At 51.7% G+C, this 17,047-nt stretch overlaps 6 protein-coding genes across 6 annotated transcripts; 2 read left to right on the top strand and 4 right to left on the bottom strand.

Annotated features, from left to right (window-relative positions):
• Positions 1–285: 285 nt before the first annotated feature.
• K460DRAFT_420026 (uncharacterized protein) lies at positions 286–2,973 on the top strand. The gene is made up of 3 exons (XM_040938054.1): positions 286–1,497; positions 1,551–2,792; positions 2,860–2,973. Exons 1-2 carry the CDS (start codon positions 599–601, stop codon positions 2,515–2,517), a joined length of 1,866 nt encoding a protein of 621 aa, XP_040784629.1. The 5' UTR covers positions 286–598; the 3' UTR covers positions 2,518–2,792; positions 2,860–2,973.
• A 514-nt stretch (positions 2,974–3,487) lies between these two features.
• On the bottom strand, positions 3,488–3,949 carry K460DRAFT_358738 (uncharacterized protein; the record flags this gene model as incomplete). Its single annotated transcript, XM_040932134.1, has 1 exon — positions 3,488–3,949. The coding sequence occupies one exon, from the start codon at positions 3,947–3,949 to the stop codon at positions 3,488–3,490; it is 462 nt and encodes a 153-aa protein (XP_040784630.1).
• Positions 3,950–4,687: 738 nt separating this feature from the next.
• Positions 4,688–5,226, bottom strand: K460DRAFT_409499 (uncharacterized protein; the record flags this gene model as incomplete). The annotated part of the gene is made up of 2 exons (XM_040937254.1): positions 4,688–5,100; positions 5,148–5,226. The coding sequence occupies 2 exons, from the start codon at positions 5,224–5,226 to the stop codon at positions 4,688–4,690; spliced, it is 492 nt and encodes a 163-aa protein (XP_040784631.1).
• A 1,040-nt stretch (positions 5,227–6,266) lies between these two features.
• On the top strand, positions 6,267–6,940 carry K460DRAFT_370068 (uncharacterized protein). Its single transcript, XM_040934074.1, has 2 exons — positions 6,267–6,305; positions 6,360–6,940. Exon 2 carries the CDS (start codon positions 6,471–6,473, stop codon positions 6,681–6,683), a length of 213 nt encoding a protein of 70 aa, XP_040784632.1. The 5' UTR covers positions 6,267–6,305; positions 6,360–6,470; the 3' UTR covers positions 6,684–6,940.
• Positions 6,745–7,975, bottom strand: K460DRAFT_178334 (uncharacterized protein). Its single transcript, XM_040927027.1, has one exon. The coding sequence runs from the start codon at positions 7,836–7,838 to the stop codon at positions 6,942–6,944; it is 897 nt and encodes a 298-aa protein (XP_040784633.1). The 5' UTR covers positions 7,839–7,975; the 3' UTR covers positions 6,745–6,941.
• Positions 7,976–9,031: 1,056 nt separating this feature from the next.
• K460DRAFT_370069 (Not1-domain-containing protein) lies at positions 9,032–16,622 on the bottom strand. The gene is made up of 4 exons (XM_040934075.1): positions 15,947–16,622; positions 15,573–15,888; positions 9,625–15,521; positions 9,032–9,566 (listed from the first exon to the last, which is right to left on the bottom strand). The coding sequence occupies exons 1-4, from the start codon at positions 16,526–16,528 to the stop codon at positions 9,504–9,506; spliced, it is 6,858 nt and encodes a 2,285-aa protein (XP_040784634.1). The 5' UTR covers positions 16,529–16,622; the 3' UTR covers positions 9,032–9,503.
• Positions 16,623–17,047: the final 425 nt, after the last annotated feature.

A 17,047-nucleotide genomic window follows, 5' to 3' on the forward strand; every position in this document is an offset into this window, starting at 1 on the left:
CCCTCCACGCCCTCCAGCACCCCCGCCTCTTCCTCCTCTTGCCGGCGGCATAGCGAACGACTACGCGTGATTCGTGGATCGACGTCGTCTCGAGGTTACTTCAAGAGGAAGAATAGAGCCAATTGGACATGGACGACGACGTGGTTATAGGAAAGCTGCGGACCGAGTCAGAAATTATCTGGAGCAGCTGGAGCCGCGCTTTGTTGGCTTTGACCAGGCCGGGTGGGGCACCAAAAGCGAGCCTTGCCCTCACCGCCCCGCCAAACCTTGCCCTCCTCTACGACTACGCCATCCATCGCAAGGGTACAATATATGGCCAGACTTGTTAGACATCTAAGAAATACCCCGTGTCGTGTCGTGTGTATCGCGAGGCCAAGATCGAAAGCCGCTCTCAGACATTGACGTCGAGCAAACCGAACCGCTGCACCCACTCCGTCCCACAATACTGCGACGCGATAGTCGTGCTTTAGGTTGTTCACGCGCAGTCACATGAGCTGAACTAGAACCTTCTCCAGTCAGCCTGTTCTCGCCACTACCTGCAGTCTCGCAACTTGGTACGACGCCATCCACCTCAGAAGCTGTTCACGCAGAGGTCGACATGGCACCGCCGTCCGCTGTTCTGACTGACCTTTCAGCTCACCTGCTCGAGGTAGACGGAGACGCCACAATTCCGCTGGACACAGACTTGCTCGAGAAATGCGAGCTCTTCACGAGCACGCCGGAGTATCGAGGCCAAGTATGGAAAGAGACAAGACCGCTGTTCCTGCAAATAGCAGCCTTGCTACCAAAATTACAGCAGGATCCGTCGGCACTGACCCATTTCATTACCAAGCTAGCTGAGCCATATCGGTTCGACGACATCAAAGATGTTGACTTTGAAGTTGGACTCGATGTGCAGGCCACCCCATTTCACAGTCTTATACTTACATTGCTCGAGAAGGCCACCGCGAGTAGCGTCGATGCTCAGGCACTAGCAAACAGGCCTGGAGTCATGTCGTCCATCGTCCGTTTATGGCTATGCGCTCAAGATGCTGGCGTAGCAACTCAGGCGGAGAATCTGCTCACAGCACTGCTAAAGATTTCGAAAAACGAGCCACTATCAGCCGAGCCCGAAGCTCCACTTCACACATATGGCACTGGTCCCATGTGGCGGCGGCTGTTTGGCGATCGAGACATCATTTCTCTTTATTACCAGTACACTTCGCCCAAGCAGCTCACTTCACCGCCACTGCCTCTTCTCAACCAGCGTGACAAGACCATAGCGCAAGCCAGACTGTTGTCTTGGCTTCCTCGTGTGGGCGTCATGGACTGGAACGCTGTCGTCTCCTCACATGGTCTCGATGTCGAGCGGGAAGCTGGGCTTCGCGAGGGTCAAGGCCTACTCCACTATGCTGCGATGAAGATGGTGGATACCGAGGACGACATGCTCATGCATATGACGCTCATCCACTTCTTCAGCGCGTTGATCACCTCCGTCAAGACAAAACCACATCTCACGTATGTCTTGCCCACTAGGTTGTATGCACCTACTTTTACTGATAACACACTAGACACTATGATTCAAGTCTTTCCTTAGATTTTGTCAAGGAAGAAGGCATCCACAAGGGCATCATCGACTTCCACACGTCAGACAGCCCAGGCATCGAGCACTCTTTCCTGAGTACTCGCACGGCGCAGTATATCAGCGACTATGCCTCCAATTACCCCGAGAACTTTGAAAACAGCCCCGACTTATCCGTCGTTCGGAACTACGTTCATCGGAATATCCGCAAGTGTGAAGCTCGCGATCTCAACATCATCGCTTCGATGCCTCGATCGACCCTCGTTCCTCGCCGGTCGTCAGGGTTGGTCTGGGATGATTGCGTGATTCTGGACCTGCCCATCACGAGGACGAATCCAGATGCGCTGAAGACGCTTGCAACTATCTTCCACGGGCCACCAAAAGAAGAAATCACTTATCCCCAGGTCGAGACAGTTGGCACCGAGCCCAAGCGCACACTCACAGAAAGTGTCTTCGCACGTGTCCTAACCGCCCTTTTCTACGCCAAGAAACCTTCCATGTTCTCTGACATTGTCACACATATTGAAACAATTGCGATGCAGGAAAACGCTCTCGCAGCACTGGCCCTCGTGCGTGCTTTCATCACCGCATCCTGGTCTACCGAATCGCTCCCAGACATCATCCCTGAAAATGATCCGACCTATGCTCGGCTCAACAGCTTCCCCAGCTCGGGACTCGCGCTAATACTAGATCCGAGTATCAGCGGGGGAGTGCTCCCTTCGTTGCTCAAGCCCGCCACCACATACTCGAATCTAGTGGGCGGACGAGGCGATGCTGAGAACGCCGCGTACCAGGTTGCCATGGCCAAATTTGCTTTACTGAATACGCTGGGGAAGAGGTTAGAAGAAGAGGGTGGACGACAGGATGTGTTAGCTATGGTAAGGAGGAGGGTAAGTGAGGGTCCTTGGGGCGTGAGTGGCGGCGTTGGGAGCAGGATCGGGACTTTGGAGCTTTGAGCTTTGGAGCTCAGACTCGGACGATTTTCTACAGCGAGCAGCTCATGTAACAAACTGCAGAGACCATCGTGCACTCGTGCGCGGAGTAGGTCAGACCTAGTTCCCAAGACATTAGCCTTGCTATCTGCACATGTCTCGCACTTTTTGTAACGTAGATAGCTGGCGACATTATGCGCATACTGTTCACTACTCGGTGCTATGCCCGGGCGAACGACCAAATGGGCTAGCTATGCATCCTGTATTGCCGCTCAATAAACAAGTATAACCATTGCCTAGTAAGTAGTATGCCTCCTTGCACGGCCACAGACGGTATTTAGCGGAGGCTGACGAGGCCACGTGTAGCCCTATCCGGGTTAAGCGCTTTAGCGCAGTCGCGCCCTTCATCATATTGCAACACACCGAGCAGTATTGTGTCAGCCTGGTCTTCATTTCTTTTGTAGGACAGCTTGATGTCTGCACAGTATTCGAATGTGTAAATTAGCATACAGTAGCTATCAGCAAGGCTAGTCTGTAGTGCGATGATCATCTAAAGTCGAGACTGCCTCATTAGTTCCGGTGTGTATCCGTCGTGGGCTGTAACCTAGCGCGTTGTTTATTTGTTAGACTCATATGCAGTATTCGGGCCGGTAGGAAAGGTTAGCACGTATACATTGTGGCTGGCGTTAGCCATGTGCTATGCCCCGACAGCACGGCAACCACGCGGGTGAAGCAACTTCACACAGATTCAACTCGAATTACAGGTATGAGCTAGAGGAAAAAATGATGGTAATAATGGTAATACTCGTCTGGGTAGTTCTCCATTCTCCATCATAAAGAGCAGGTGCCTACGACCTCATGAGTCGCACCGCTATCGCTTGAACGCCTTCGCTGTGCGTAATCATACAAATACAGGACCAGCCTGTCTCTCATGTCCAAAGCCGTCCATGCGTCTCTTTCTATCATTCCAATAAGCACCCTCACATGCTGTGCCTCACTGTGATTCTTCAGGCTTGTCGCTTGTTCCTGTCTTCAGGTCTTTGACGAGTTGCCGTCCCATCATTCTTGAAATCTCCTTTGCGTAGTCCGACATGCGCATGTCTGACGTCTCCTGCTCACTCTTGCCCTCGTACTGCTTTTCCGAGTAAGGCGGTGGGGCATCTGTGTATCGTGCATACTCTGCATCGATGGCTGTTGAGTTGATCTCGTTCGACGAGGAGCTGGTAGATGCCATGGAGTCGTCGCTTTGCTGCTGAGAGTTGTTGGATGGAGGTGCGAAGGAAGTGTACTGCTGTTGTAGTGTAGAAGCTTCTTGCTTGTGAGCGTCGGTATCGTGGGCGGAGGAGTGCTGCATTTCGGCTTTGTTGACTGAGTTTCCTGAATCGTGTCGTGATGAGGTCCAGTCTTCACGGGGGCATTCGCGCTCTGAGACTTTGACTTCGGGGTAGCGGTCCATTGCTGCCTTGTTTCTTCCTTTCTTCCTGGTAGAAGTTGCTCGTGTAGGATGGGAATCTTGTATAATCCTTTCCACAGTATGTACGAAGAACGACTAGTGAGTGCTGGCGGTATGCGTATTGGCTGGTGTAAGAGACCGGCCTACGTAGGACCAGAGCGGATTCGTGGCATATGAAGCGGTGCCCTACTCTCAGACTTGCTTAAGCGAACAGCAATCCTGCAAAGGCATTGCGCGACGTCATTTTAGCGCCGCTGTACCCAGCCATGCTTGACAATCGCAATCCACAATAGGAAATGATAAGTGGCCAATCAGATGATCTTTCCGCAAAGGCACGAGGTGTGACGAGTACTGTCGTTCATGGCTGGCATCTACCTACTCCGCGGTGCTGCATTCAGCAATGAAGCGTTTCAGTGATAGCATCGCGGGCACCAGGGGCGTTTGTAATAAGGGTGACGTTTGGTGATGAACGTTTGTGGGGGGCGAACGCGAAGGAAGGAAGCGTGGCGCTGGAACATTGGGTCGTATGATGTCATGCATCACGATCACCATCTGGCCGTGCCGCGTCACACACCCCAGACAGACGTGAAATGTTGATCATACGAACCGGTTTGATACTGTACTGCGATATGGCAAATATAACGATGGGTATCTGTGTCCCTTGGATGGACATTGCTCAAAAAGACGTGACGAAAAAGGATGCGATTCTGCAAAAGCAAGCAGACAGGGGTCCCACGAACTTCACGCCTTGATCCACGCCTTGACCACACTCCTGAGCTTGTGCATGCCCTTCGCCCTCTTCCTGTGGCCCTTATGTCGCTCCAGCTCAACGTGCGTTGGTGCGTTGAAACTACCGCTTAAGCTTCCGACTTCTCGATGCCGGTTTGATTGCACTGGCGATAGCGAGTGGTACTGTTCTGCAGATGGAACCCGTCTCTGACGCTCGTGGTAGTCATCGGACGATCTAAGGTAATAAGCTGATATTGCAGCTGGATGAACAGGTGCCTCGACGTCAGTGGATCTGCGCGAGCGTGCTGGTGGTGGGGACGCTGCAGGCTGAAGATAATCTACGGGTCCTCGTACAGTCGTATTTGATGAGACGGAATGGTTTCGCCGACCTGCAGGAATGTCACCCACTGAACTTCTTTGTGCTCCTATTGACATCAGAAGAGACTTGGTCGAAAGATAAGAATATACGCACTACGTTGCTGTCGCTGCCATTCGTCCCATTGCTCATGCTTCCTCGTCGTACCTCCTAGCGGAACAAGAGCGCCATTCATTCCTCTCGACAAATCAAGAACTTGTTTCTGGTATTTGCACACGCGACGCTCCAATTCAGAGTTTGTGTGAAACGCAAGTACGAACTACAGCACTTATCTACCCACTCAGTCTTATGTTTCACTCTCCTTACCCACGTGGTATCAGGTACCCCATACCGTCATCGCCTCTCCCTTCCCAATCGGGTTCTCGGTGAGGCCACATCGAACGGCAACCATGGGTAAGCGGCCAATCTAAGCCTCGTCAGGCTGGCATGTAGAAGTTGATGTTCAGTTAAAGTTGCCTCGCAAGGGAAGGTTCCATGTCCTCCCTAAGGCTGACACCGCGGAGTTTGTTCGAGAGCCGACGTAGGTAGGACGAGACAATGCAGGGTCATATTAGCGAAGCGTATCTGACGGTATGGCTGCGGAGAGCAGAACAATGCGATGAAAGGAGGATATTCGGTTAGACGAGTGAACTGTGGTTGAAAACGGTAGAAATTCGTCTCTTGAAATTACTAGCTGTGATATCAGCGCCGTAACAGACAGCGTGATGTTGAGATGTCGGGCGATGGAGAGACTTGTGGCCTCTGCACATACGCCGTACAAGCCACTTTCTAATGACGCTAAAGGATGAAGGAATGCGGGGAACCTAACATTAGGAATGATCGTCGCATTCGTTGGGTGCAGGTATAAATCCCTTTTCAAGATTATACTTGTGTCGACCAACCTTGGAAGTGCGAGATCGCGCAACATGAAACAGGAATCACAGTAACTAACATGCAGATAAAACATGCCGGATCCGATGGCTTGAAACTTCATTTGCATCTAAACATAGAAGCAATAGCTTCCGCACCTGATAAGCCTCCACGGAAATTAGGCGTGGCGCAGCGGAACCCTCGGGTGCCTGACTGTTGCGGACGAGTGCGCTGACGCGGACATAAGCTCAGCCACATGGATAGTGGAAATACGTAAACGGAAGCGTAACACCTCAACAAATGCCTCAACATATATAATAGTTTTGACTCCAAGGGACAAAATCAATACAACGCAGTTCAGGATTCCGCAAAGCATGTAACTTTTGGTGGTCCAACGCGAAGAAGGTATGCAACCCATTGTACAAAATTCAACATGCATCATCCCTGACGCCAGAACAGGAACTCACGTCGACGTCAAAACAACAAGTGTCGAACAACAGCAACAACACCATCTTCAACTCTGCACTGAAACCAGACAACAACAACAACAACAACAACAACAAATTCATAATGGACCCCGCATCTCCATCGCCCGTCTCACAAATCATGAACTCTCCTGGGCTTCCGCCCATTCCAGACCACATCATCGTAACGTTCGAGGGAAAAGTCCGAGAAATGCTGCGGATAACACGCGACTCGACGGATGAGAAGCAGAGAGGACGATCGGGGTCGAGGCAGCGGTACTATACGGGGGACAGGTCACCGAAGCGGGAAATCGATTGAGGCCGTCGGATGTGCAGGGTACGGAAATCCGTAATTACGATTGGACAAAATATGATCTTGCGTCGTCGACGATACCATGGCGTTTAAGGGGGTGGGAATTTCGGGTCATCCAAGGACACCTGGGGCTGAGTACCTCCAGCATCTTCCCTGGGTTGGTGGGAGCTTGATCAATATCACTTCATCCTTTTCAGAATGTAGCTTCTTTCGTTATTCGATGCGTGGATCCAACGACAGTGAATACTCCTGCAAGCTTATTCTTCACCGTTTTACAGGCTTGCGAGATGCAGGTTCCCCATTCTGCATTTCCACAGCTTTTCTCTTCCGTGGAATTAGGCTAGGTGGAGCAATTGCCTTCCTCGAGGCTACCTCTCGGCTGCTGGGAGGGGAAAGCTCTATCCTTAGCGAGCTTTGCGAAACTGCCTTTCTGCGACGTCCAGTGGTGTTGTCACGAGAACAATCTTGACGTCTCTTGATTGCCGCTTGCCTGTCTTTATGGGCATTGATTCTGTTCAGGATATACACCGGTCTTGGATCCGGTTTCACTTGGAAAATCCTGTTGGTAGTAGAGGGCCCTGGCTGTCGCTGCATGAAGGCCAGCTCGCTGTCCAACATCGCATCAAACAGCTGAAACAACCCAAATATTGAACACAATGGGAATATATGTTTCTTATGCCCTTGGGTTAGGCTTATCGTTGGAGCCGTGCCGGTTTTCTCATCTTCCTCGCCCAAGATGACCAGTGCAACAAGCTCGCGGCAAGGCGCATCCTGAAACTTGTCAGCATAGGCTAGCAACACACACAAATTGAGTAGATTGAAGGAATAGAAGCTTACCATGAAAAAGAATTCGCGGGGTGTACGAACAGTTTGTCGATATTGAAAGTGACAAGGCCAAAGAACACTAGCAACGAGGCTTACCGCAAAGCAGCGGTTTCGAAGAGAGAAGCAATTGCTGATCAAGAGCTGGCTGGCCTGCTTGAATTTGGGACTTATCAACTGGCCGTCCCGGATCTCCTTGAAGTACGGCAGAAAAGGGGTTCGGTCGACGAGTGCCAGCTTCTGGTCTAGTGACAATCCGTCATCGAGCTCGGCGACAGTGTGGTCCTCGTGATCACTGGAAGCATAATAGAGCTCCCACATGGTATTTGTGAAGCTCATTGTAGCTAGCGGCTGCTATTCTGCCGCCCGTTTGACCCGCCTGGAATGATGTAGTACCGGAAGAAGGGCCCGATAGGATTCCTAGACCGTGAACCCTCGTGAAAGGTACGCAACTGATCAGTCGATTGGTGCGAATTCAACTCAACCAGTGAGCAATATCCAATATCGACCCAAGGAGCACGATGCTCGTTTTTTACCAACTATAAATGAAGTGAATATAGCCGTAGTTCGCAAAGACAGTGAGGAGGTGGGAAGCTGACTGCGCAACGAGGTGCTAAAGCACAGAAAGACACCCACAAAAGGTAAAGATCTCTAAAACATGATTCTCTGCTTCAAAAAAAAGGGTGTGTACAGGAGATAGAGAGGGCCACTCGTGCGACGTCACTCTGCTACTTGCGTAGCCAAGCCTTCCAGCACGATTGGACGGAGGCCACGCACCATGCTAAAGTATACGACCAATGAAGCAGAATACAATTCTAAAAGCTTCCAAGTCTCTCGGTGACTTCGACTTCCCTGAGTCTGGAAGGTGGAAGGCCCTATCTTTATGATCAGAAGGCGTCATTCTGTCCACATGTTCGTCACAACAGCTGATAGAACGCACTTGCTCATCAAAGAAAAGCCATTATGTCAGAATAAGAATTGAGGCTTCATGTGCTGGGAAAGTGGACATGAGGGGTTTGATATTAGCACTCGATTTGCATATACGCCTTCCTCATCGTCGCTCAAATCCTGTACAAAGCCTTCCTTCCAGATTCGATGTAATTTCCAAATTTGGAGTCATACCCACATCAAGGTGAACAGGCGCCGAGGAGAGGAGGCTCGACGAGTTTGGAACCGATAGCGCGACCCGTCGACTTTGAATCGGTACATCCACTCCCCCGAAAGCGCTTTCTGATCAGCACCAATGAGTATGATGTGGCGAAACAGACACGTAACAAGAGGCCATGTAGAGGGTGCATGAGCTGTTCAAATGTCACATGTCAGGAACAATCACTAGTTAGATGACTGAGATAGCATAAAGGCCACTTCACACTCAATTACTGAAAATAAAATATGCAATTCAACAGAGCACAGGATATCTTCAGCACACACGTCACATACAGCATAGATAGAGCTCCACAGCGGTAAGCAGAAACACCATTCGTCATAATATCCTACAGTATATGCACGAGCGCGGTGAGAAACGCCTCGCCACTAGCTCTCCTCCCAGTCATCCCTAGTAGTTCGCCAAGCAAATGCTACTCTACAAGAATGCGCAAGGGAATAGTAACTCGTCGCCGTAAATAAGAATACCCAACCTGGAAAACGCCGTGCTTTTTTGTATCGCCAATGAGAGAGGCCAAGGATCCCCATCCGTCCAGAGCTGTAGGTATTTTTGCGGGCCCACTCTTATATTTTGCCCGCATACGGTCGTTGTCATCATCCCATTTTACCGGCCAGCCCAGAGATGATTCCTTGAACCGTAGTCAACGAAGAGAAGGCAATAGGGTAATTAGGAGAAGGGGACGAGCTCCATGACCATGCAATAAGGCGAAACCAGAAAACCCGCTACGCACGTAAATGCAATAATCGTAAGGTGTTGATGCTGCTATCTAAGCATCCCAACGATAAGATGGTCGATGAGGAACATCTAGAGTCAGTTCGCCCTGTCGATCCACTGACCGACTAAGCCAGTGGTCGAGGACTCTGTTGCGCATGGGTGAAAAGAGCGTTGAGAAGCCGCTCAACCTTGAGTTGGCGATAGGTTAGCGTTGCCCGAAAAGCGACTCTCGAGAAGGGAACGTACTTCGGGCGCTGCTTTGACGAACGGCAGCTCCCAGAATGCATAGACGCGATTCTTCAATATTTCCAGCAGCGTGATTATAAGTCCCCATGGGTGAGGACGATGAACTAGCAGGCGTTCCAGGAGCACACGGGTAATGGTCTCTTGGATCTCCAGTGATTGCGAATCGTTGTTGGGAGGGCCAAAGAGGTGTAAAAGCGTATAGCTGTAGAAATGGGTGTGGGTATTTGGAAAGCGGAGCTGATTGGCAATTGCGCTGATGAAGTGAAACCTTGCTTCAGGGTGGAAGTCCTTCACCAGTCTCTCGATGACTTTGGCAGCTGCACTGTTTTCGTCAAACAGCGGCGCACTGGCTGTCCCAGCACCCAAGGTTGTAATCCCAATATAGAGAGTAATTGCATGGATCAAAGCTGGGTCGGCGGTGGTTGGGACTAGTTCGAAAGCCGCAGCCTTCGCCTGCGAATAGTACACCGCTTGGCAAACCTTCTCCACGTCTTGGTTCTTGATATCGGAGCCTTTAAGAAGGCTATCAATGGTGCTCTTGATACCCGCGTCCACAAGGATCTGTCCAATCTCTGCGCGGATGATTGGTGCCTGTAGATCGTTCTCCAGCCGATCCACCTTGAGTCCTGCGGTAAATGGGTCGGGCATCTCCAGGATAGTAGATGGGTATGCGCTGACTATCAGGTTCCGCAGTTGCGTGCAGTGCATTGGGATGCTGTTGCAGAAGCGGAAATGGTTTTCAACGAGAAACTCTGGAAAGTCGTGGTGAATCACGAGTAACACACGCAAAACGCCACGGTAGAACTGCTGAGCCATGAGCGTCTCTCCGGTTGGCTTGATCAACTGACCAGTAAAGATCAAGAGCGTCTCCATGAGCCGAGCATATACATCCCAGCGTTCGTCTTTCTGTCCCGCCTCCAACATGGCTGGGATAAAGATGCGATGTGCAATGAGTGCCAACCAAGAGAAGGTGAAGCGCTGAAAGTGGCTTGGCTGCAGAATCAAGAGTGCCCTAGCAACAGACATGAAGATATCGGCCTTCTGGTCAGCCAAGGCCTCATCCTTGACGGCTTCGTTGAGTCGGAACAGTATCGTAGAGAAAAGTCTGAAGAAGACCTTCTGGTTGAAGGCATCCCCACGCGCGTTATGATGATGGCAAAGGACAAGCACCACGACAACAAGAATCTGGTCCAAATACCTCGCCTTGCTCTCCTTGACGGCACCATCTTGTTCCCCTTGGTAGACGACAAGGTCGACGATCAGTTTGCCAAGGGCATCGACCTTGATGGTCGCAATGTCTTCATTCCCCGTGCCATATGGTAGTGAGTGTTCGCGCTCATACGCAATGACAGAGGTGTCAACGCAGGTGCGGATGAACTCAATGGATGCTTCCTGAGTTTCCATTATCTTTTGCTTGTGAAGCTGGTAGATGAAGGCGCCGACGGTCTTCTTCGGCGCTTCGGAATGTTGCAGATGTACCCATTCGTCAAAGACGTATTCAAGTTGATCTACAAGCGCAGATGCAGGTGGAGTCAGAGACGACTCTGTGGGCGGCGCTTGTAGATTGGCGATCACACTCTTTCCGAGCTCAAATGCGTCATCTTCTGCTAGCCAGTTGGTAAGAGCATCAATGGATTGGGCGAAGTCAGCACGGAATGCGCTTGGATGCTCGTTGAGTAGTAACTCTTCCATCAAGCTAGAAAGCATCTCTACTGCGGCCACACGACGCTCCTGGATAGCCTTCGCGATGGTTGTATTCAGGCGGTGCATGTCCATGAGGCTTACTTCCATTAGCGCTACCATGACTGTGGCCTTGAAGATACGGTCATCGTCATGTAGAGTAGCTAGCCACATCAACACTTGTCGGGAGGTCTGGACGGACAATTGGCACAAATGACTGAGGAGATGCGCCATGACCTCAATCTCTAGGCGGCTTAGCGAATCCGAGAAGAGATGGTTTGTGACTTGTCCAGCGATGCGGAAAGCCCATGTGTCCTTATTTGGGCCGGCAAACTCAATGCTCGAAATCAACTGGTCGAAGACTTGGTGAATGGTGCTGCTGCCAGCTTGAAGGTCGTTGATGCGCTCCTCGGGAGCCTCTTTAATGACACGCGTGAGTTCAATGAGCAGGTCCTCTACGCCGCGCTGGCCTCGCTCCGGACCGGCATTCTCGATGTAGCCATTCAACTGTTGCTGGGCGGAAGGAGCGTGTGATGACTGGAGACTCTGTAGTCGAGGTTGCTGCGCGGGTTGACGCGGCTCCGCTGGTGCAGCACCAGGGGTTGGTAGGTTTGGTACTGCGGCGAACTGATCTTGAAGGACATCCGGGACTTGTCTCCCGCTGTCTTGCGAGTTATTGTTCGCGTGAGGGGCACCTCGTGATTGTCTACCAAAATCTTCGTAGATAGCTAGTTGTTCTCGGTTCAACCCTCCTGTGGTCTGTTTGTACGGCTCTGGGATGTAGAAAGCCCATGGGCTGATGTTGGCGTCCTTGAAGGGCTCATTTGGACGAGTGTTGCGGAAGATTCGGCGAATTCGGACAGCTTCTTCGATTTGCATATCGATCTCAGCAAGAGATGACATTTCAGCAGCTTGTTCGACAGTGTTGCAGACAAGGTCGAGGTTATCATTCACGAACATCAAAATATGTCCCTCAGGCAGGGCATGCTCAGGGAGATCTCTTGCCGTCACACGAATGTTGTTCTGGATACTCATGCGCAAAGGCTCTTTACAGGTTACAAGAGCCAGAGCACCAGATAGGGATTTGACGACAGTGTGAGCCGCATTGCGGAGCTTCTCCTCATCCGGTTCCATCGCAAAATCCTTGTTGATGAGTTGCGATGTCGAGATAGCGGCAATGGTCACGGATCGTTCGACTACCGGAGCGATAATCTCCTGAATAGCCTGGTTGACAGCAGTAAGGAAAATCTTCTTCAGACCCGCGGGAGGGACCACGTTTCCAGAGGGTGGGTACTGCAGCTGATTTGTGAAGTCGGGTAGAGCGGCGGTAATTGCTGCGGATGAGAAGCGCTCGCTGGGGCCTCGGGTACGGTTTAAGCTCATGATAGACAAGTCCCCAAATGCTTCCATTCCATCTGTTACCATCGACCCAAGGAACTCCTCGTCGGCTTGTGGTCGTCCTCGAATGGTCTTGGTGGGTTCGATTTCCTTATGATCCAAATCCAAGCCCTTGCAGAGGACCTCGATCTCGAATTTTTGGTTTAGCTTCAGATCCGCGTAATGATACAGCTCCATTAGTACACCTAGCATCTCCATTAACCATGGATTAGGCGGTTGAAAGATTGTAGACTTCGCAGCCTGTACCAGCACCTTGCAGGTGAATGGTATTACAAGCAATAGACGGTCGGTATCGTGACCCTCGTGCAACAGGTCCTTGAAAGATATGTTCCGAAACTTGATTGGCTGATCGCGCGCAATCGTCAAGGAACCAAGCCAAGAGCCCAAGTTCTTCAAATGGCCACGCTCTGTCGAACCGAGCGCAGAGTCGGTATTGAGAATGCGGATAACGCTGGAATACGTCTCGCGAAGGACCTCTGCCCATAGGATCCTGTCATCGAAGAGTTCCAATATATCGAGATACAGTTGTTGGAAGTTTGGCTGCATTTTCGCACGTTCTTCAACAAGGTAGTTGGCGAACCATTGATGATGTCGATCCTCGACGGCCTGGGTGAGATCCGTGATCTTGTCAAGTAAATTACGTTCGGACACGTTGTTCAACACAAACAGCACCCTGTCTTGTACATCTTCGTCTGGATCTTCGTAGAGTTCTGGCCGGAGCGGTGAGTCAACATGGAGGCAGGTAAACTTCGGTATAGCGGATTCTTGTTGAAGAGTGTCTTCGATGCCATTGCCGTTGGTCAATCCAATGCCGTTTTGACCGTCTCCATTAACCTCGCCCTCTTGTTGGCCGACAACCTCCTCAGCCTTGGCGAAGATTTCCGTTCCTTGGAGTCCTGGAACGATCAAAAGCTGGTCACAATAATTGGGCCACTCAGACAACCGATTCGAAAAGTGTAGGAGTGCTTGAAGTCCGAATTTGTACATCGAGTCCTCGGGCCTATACTCTTGAACGGCCTCCAAGACCATCGCCAATCCAACCTGGAGCGCAATTCTCGAAAGCAGATTGAAGTTGATGATCCCGCCAAAGAGCACAGCAGTTGTTGCTAATGCCTCTAGTGGGTATTCACCAAAACAATTATATTCGTCGAATAAGCCATGAATCATGCATGCAAACAACTCTTGCTCGGCAGGGTCGCGCGATTCCTTGTACTTTTTCAATACCGAGATGATGTCGCGTACGTCACTTTCGCCACTATACATATTCTTGAAGTGTTCCTGCATTTTCTTGTCGGCGTCTTCTGGTAGGCCGTTTCCGTGTTGGCCGTTGGCATCAATGACATCGTCCACACCTTCACCGTAGTTGATCAAGCGAGGATAGGCTTGGATGCAGTTTCGTTGTAAAGGTAGAAGCTCTTGTTCTGGTAATCCGCATTCTGCAAGGAACCAGAGCAGTGGGTAGACTGTCTTCACGGCCAGAGGCAAACTGAGAGGGTGGTGGTCGTCTCGTACTCGCTGCATTTCCTCTGCAGCCCGAGCGCTAAGGAAGTTGGTCAATATGCGGCGGAATAGTGGGCCAGCCTGCTCGAATGTTTGCTGCAACCATGGCTCGACCTCGAACTTGCCACGGGCGTGTGCCTGCGCAGCGAGGTCGAGACTGATGTCGGTATTACTGCGGATCAAGACCTCCAACCAGTCGTTTGCCTCTGCATGCTCGAGCACGAGAGTGAGCGTCATCGAATCGGCGTTGTAGGCGTCGACGAATCGGTCAATAAGCCATTGGAGGTCCTGTTGCCAGAGACCATAAAGGACGAAGTTGTAAATAGGAAGTTTCTTGTGGAAGTACGGATCGAATAGCTGCTTAAGCGCCTGCTCCTGCAAAGCGCCCCAAGGTTTGGGAACAGCGGCCGCTGCGACTAGAAATTCTGCCGTATGGGGGTTGATGACCATATCGGGAATGCCCATCAATTGTGCGGTATGGTACGTCTCGGAGGTTCGGAAAATCATGCTGAAGAGCGCTGCAGTGGCGTCGAGGGACACAAAGGGGTGCTTCACCGCTTGCTCTGCGAAGGATTTGATATCGTCCGAGGCACCTTCGAAGGTCTTCATGGAGTATGACGTGCGTAGTCGTGGAATCTGAGACACGTCAAGTTCTTGTGGCGTACATGATAGATAGCACAGGAGGAAGTATAGATGGGTTAAGTCGTGCTGCCATGTCCCTCCCCAGAGTGCTTGAATGTCGAAAGTTTCTGTGTCCTGAGCAATAGGCAGTAGAGCGTCGTAGATGGCCAGAAATTGATGTTTTTCGATGCGCAGGTGATCTCGATCGAAGGCGTGTACGACATCCTGCCAGTCCAGCCGCTGGCCTGCCCGGTGCTCTCGAAGTGCGGCTACAAAATTCTTTGCGTTATAACCGGTCGAAAGCGCCAAGTAGAGAAGCACTGTAGCTACTTGTTGGTAGCTGATGTCGCGCGTTTCGGCTGATGCGAGCATCTCTTTGCACGCTTCCACCGAGTCCGTTCCGTGTGGTCCTGCCCGCTGTACCAGCTTCACCAGAGGATTTCGCGAGCCGTCTGTGAGCTCCACAAGCAGCAGCTTTGATTCTACAATGCCGGGTATCTGTACGTGCAGATTTTGGTACCGCATCTGGACCGCGTATGTAAGGCTTATCTTCTTGTCCTCGTCCCAACCCTTGGGCGGATCTTGTAGCAGGCGCTCGATCAAGGCGGCGAGGTAATCAGGGCTCATATCTTCTGGCTGGCTGGGTTGCGCGATCGCCATAAGCAAATCATCACCGACAGTTGACAACACGACGTCGGCTAACTAGCGTTAGCGCAAGTCATTATCAGTATGGCTAAGAGGAAACGTACCCTTTGGCCGCAGATCGGTCTTTCTGCAAGTAAGTGCGAGCATCGTCTTTGCGACCGGGTCCATGTTGAAGTGCGACACGAACGTCGACAGGTCGAAGTCGCGAAACAAATCACCTTCATTCGAGCTGATTGACTCAGCAATCTTATCTGCTTGCGCGGGCTCCTTCCGCAGCTTCTGTACTTCAGTCACGAGGATCTGGTAGCTACCGTTGGGGTCTGCATTGCGCGCCCCTGTGCCGAAGATGTGGGTTACGTTGTTCTGCACCAGGCGCCGAAAATACTTGGAGTAGACCTCCATGCCGTTTGAGTCGACCAGCTGGCAGCGCGTTAGTAAAGCATAAAAGCTGGGAGTGGGAGCAAGGCAATGGACGAACCTTCCTGATCTGTTCTGTTTGCGTGTCCCACTTTGACCGGTCTTTATCGTCTTTGACTGGCTGAAATTGGCTCAGCAGAAGGAAGATTTGGGCGATGACAATACGGGAGAGATTCTGGGTTGAGGCGCCGGAAGGGTTGGAAGCGGTGCTGGGCGAGCCTACGGTGCTCGAGGTCGAAAGTGAGGGCGAGGCGCGGACAAGCTTGGGGGCTCCTCCGCCGCTGCTCGACTGTGCACCAGCCCCTTGTGAAGCGGCTACTGCGGCGGAGAAAGCCAGTTGCGCGGCAGCTTGGGGCGCTATGGTCCTGGACCGAGAGGACAGCAGCTGGCTGGCGGGGAGCTGCTGTCCTGCGGGCGAGAAGGGCGACGAAGTAGACGAGGCGGCCGACGACTTGCGGCTACCAACAAGGCGCGATGTGGCTGGCGGGAGTGAAGGGAAGCTGGAGGTGGCGGGCGAGTATGTGGGACGCGAGTTGCTGGGTGAGGGCGTGTTGCGCTGTTCTTGCGCGAATGCAGTCGAGATTGGGGTCAGGCGTGTGCTCTGGTTGTGTCTCGGGGCGCCCCAGGGGTGTTGCTGGCTCATCGAAATGGCGTTTCCATGAGCAGCGCGTGGGCGGCCGAGAGGGGGAGGTGTGGAGATGGGGGGTTATTGGAGATGAGTTTTAAGCTATGGGGTTGTGATGAATGTCGAGACGTCGGTCGCGCCTGCACGGACAGCGGCCTTGGCGAAAAATGGAGGGACACCTGCCACCAAGGCCAGCAGTAGCAGTCGCGCTTTGACTGATATCCACGTCCGAGGCTACGAATATTCACTGCGACCTTCATACAGCAGCCTTGATTCCTCCATGCCAGTTTAACCTCACAGATTAAGTCACAACGTCTCCTAGGCTTCCAAATTCACGTGTCCACATAGTTCGTGCCGCATTTGGCTGATGATGCAGGTGCGATGAGGCTCTCCTGTGGGCGGCCGCCCCACTCTTCGCGAGAAGCCCTCTCTGTGACTCTGCATCTCCACCGAAGCCCAATATGACGATCTTGAACAGTTAGTTCATCATGAGAGCATGTCTATCATGACAACTAGTCACCACCAAAAACTTTTGAC

Source organism: Cucurbitaria berberidis, assembly GCF_010015615.1.
Source record: "Cucurbitaria berberidis CBS 394.84 unplaced genomic scaffold K460scaffold_5, whole genome shotgun sequence".
In the NCBI taxonomy this organism is placed as follows: domain Eukaryota; kingdom Fungi; phylum Ascomycota; class Dothideomycetes; order Pleosporales; family Cucurbitariaceae; genus Cucurbitaria; species Cucurbitaria berberidis.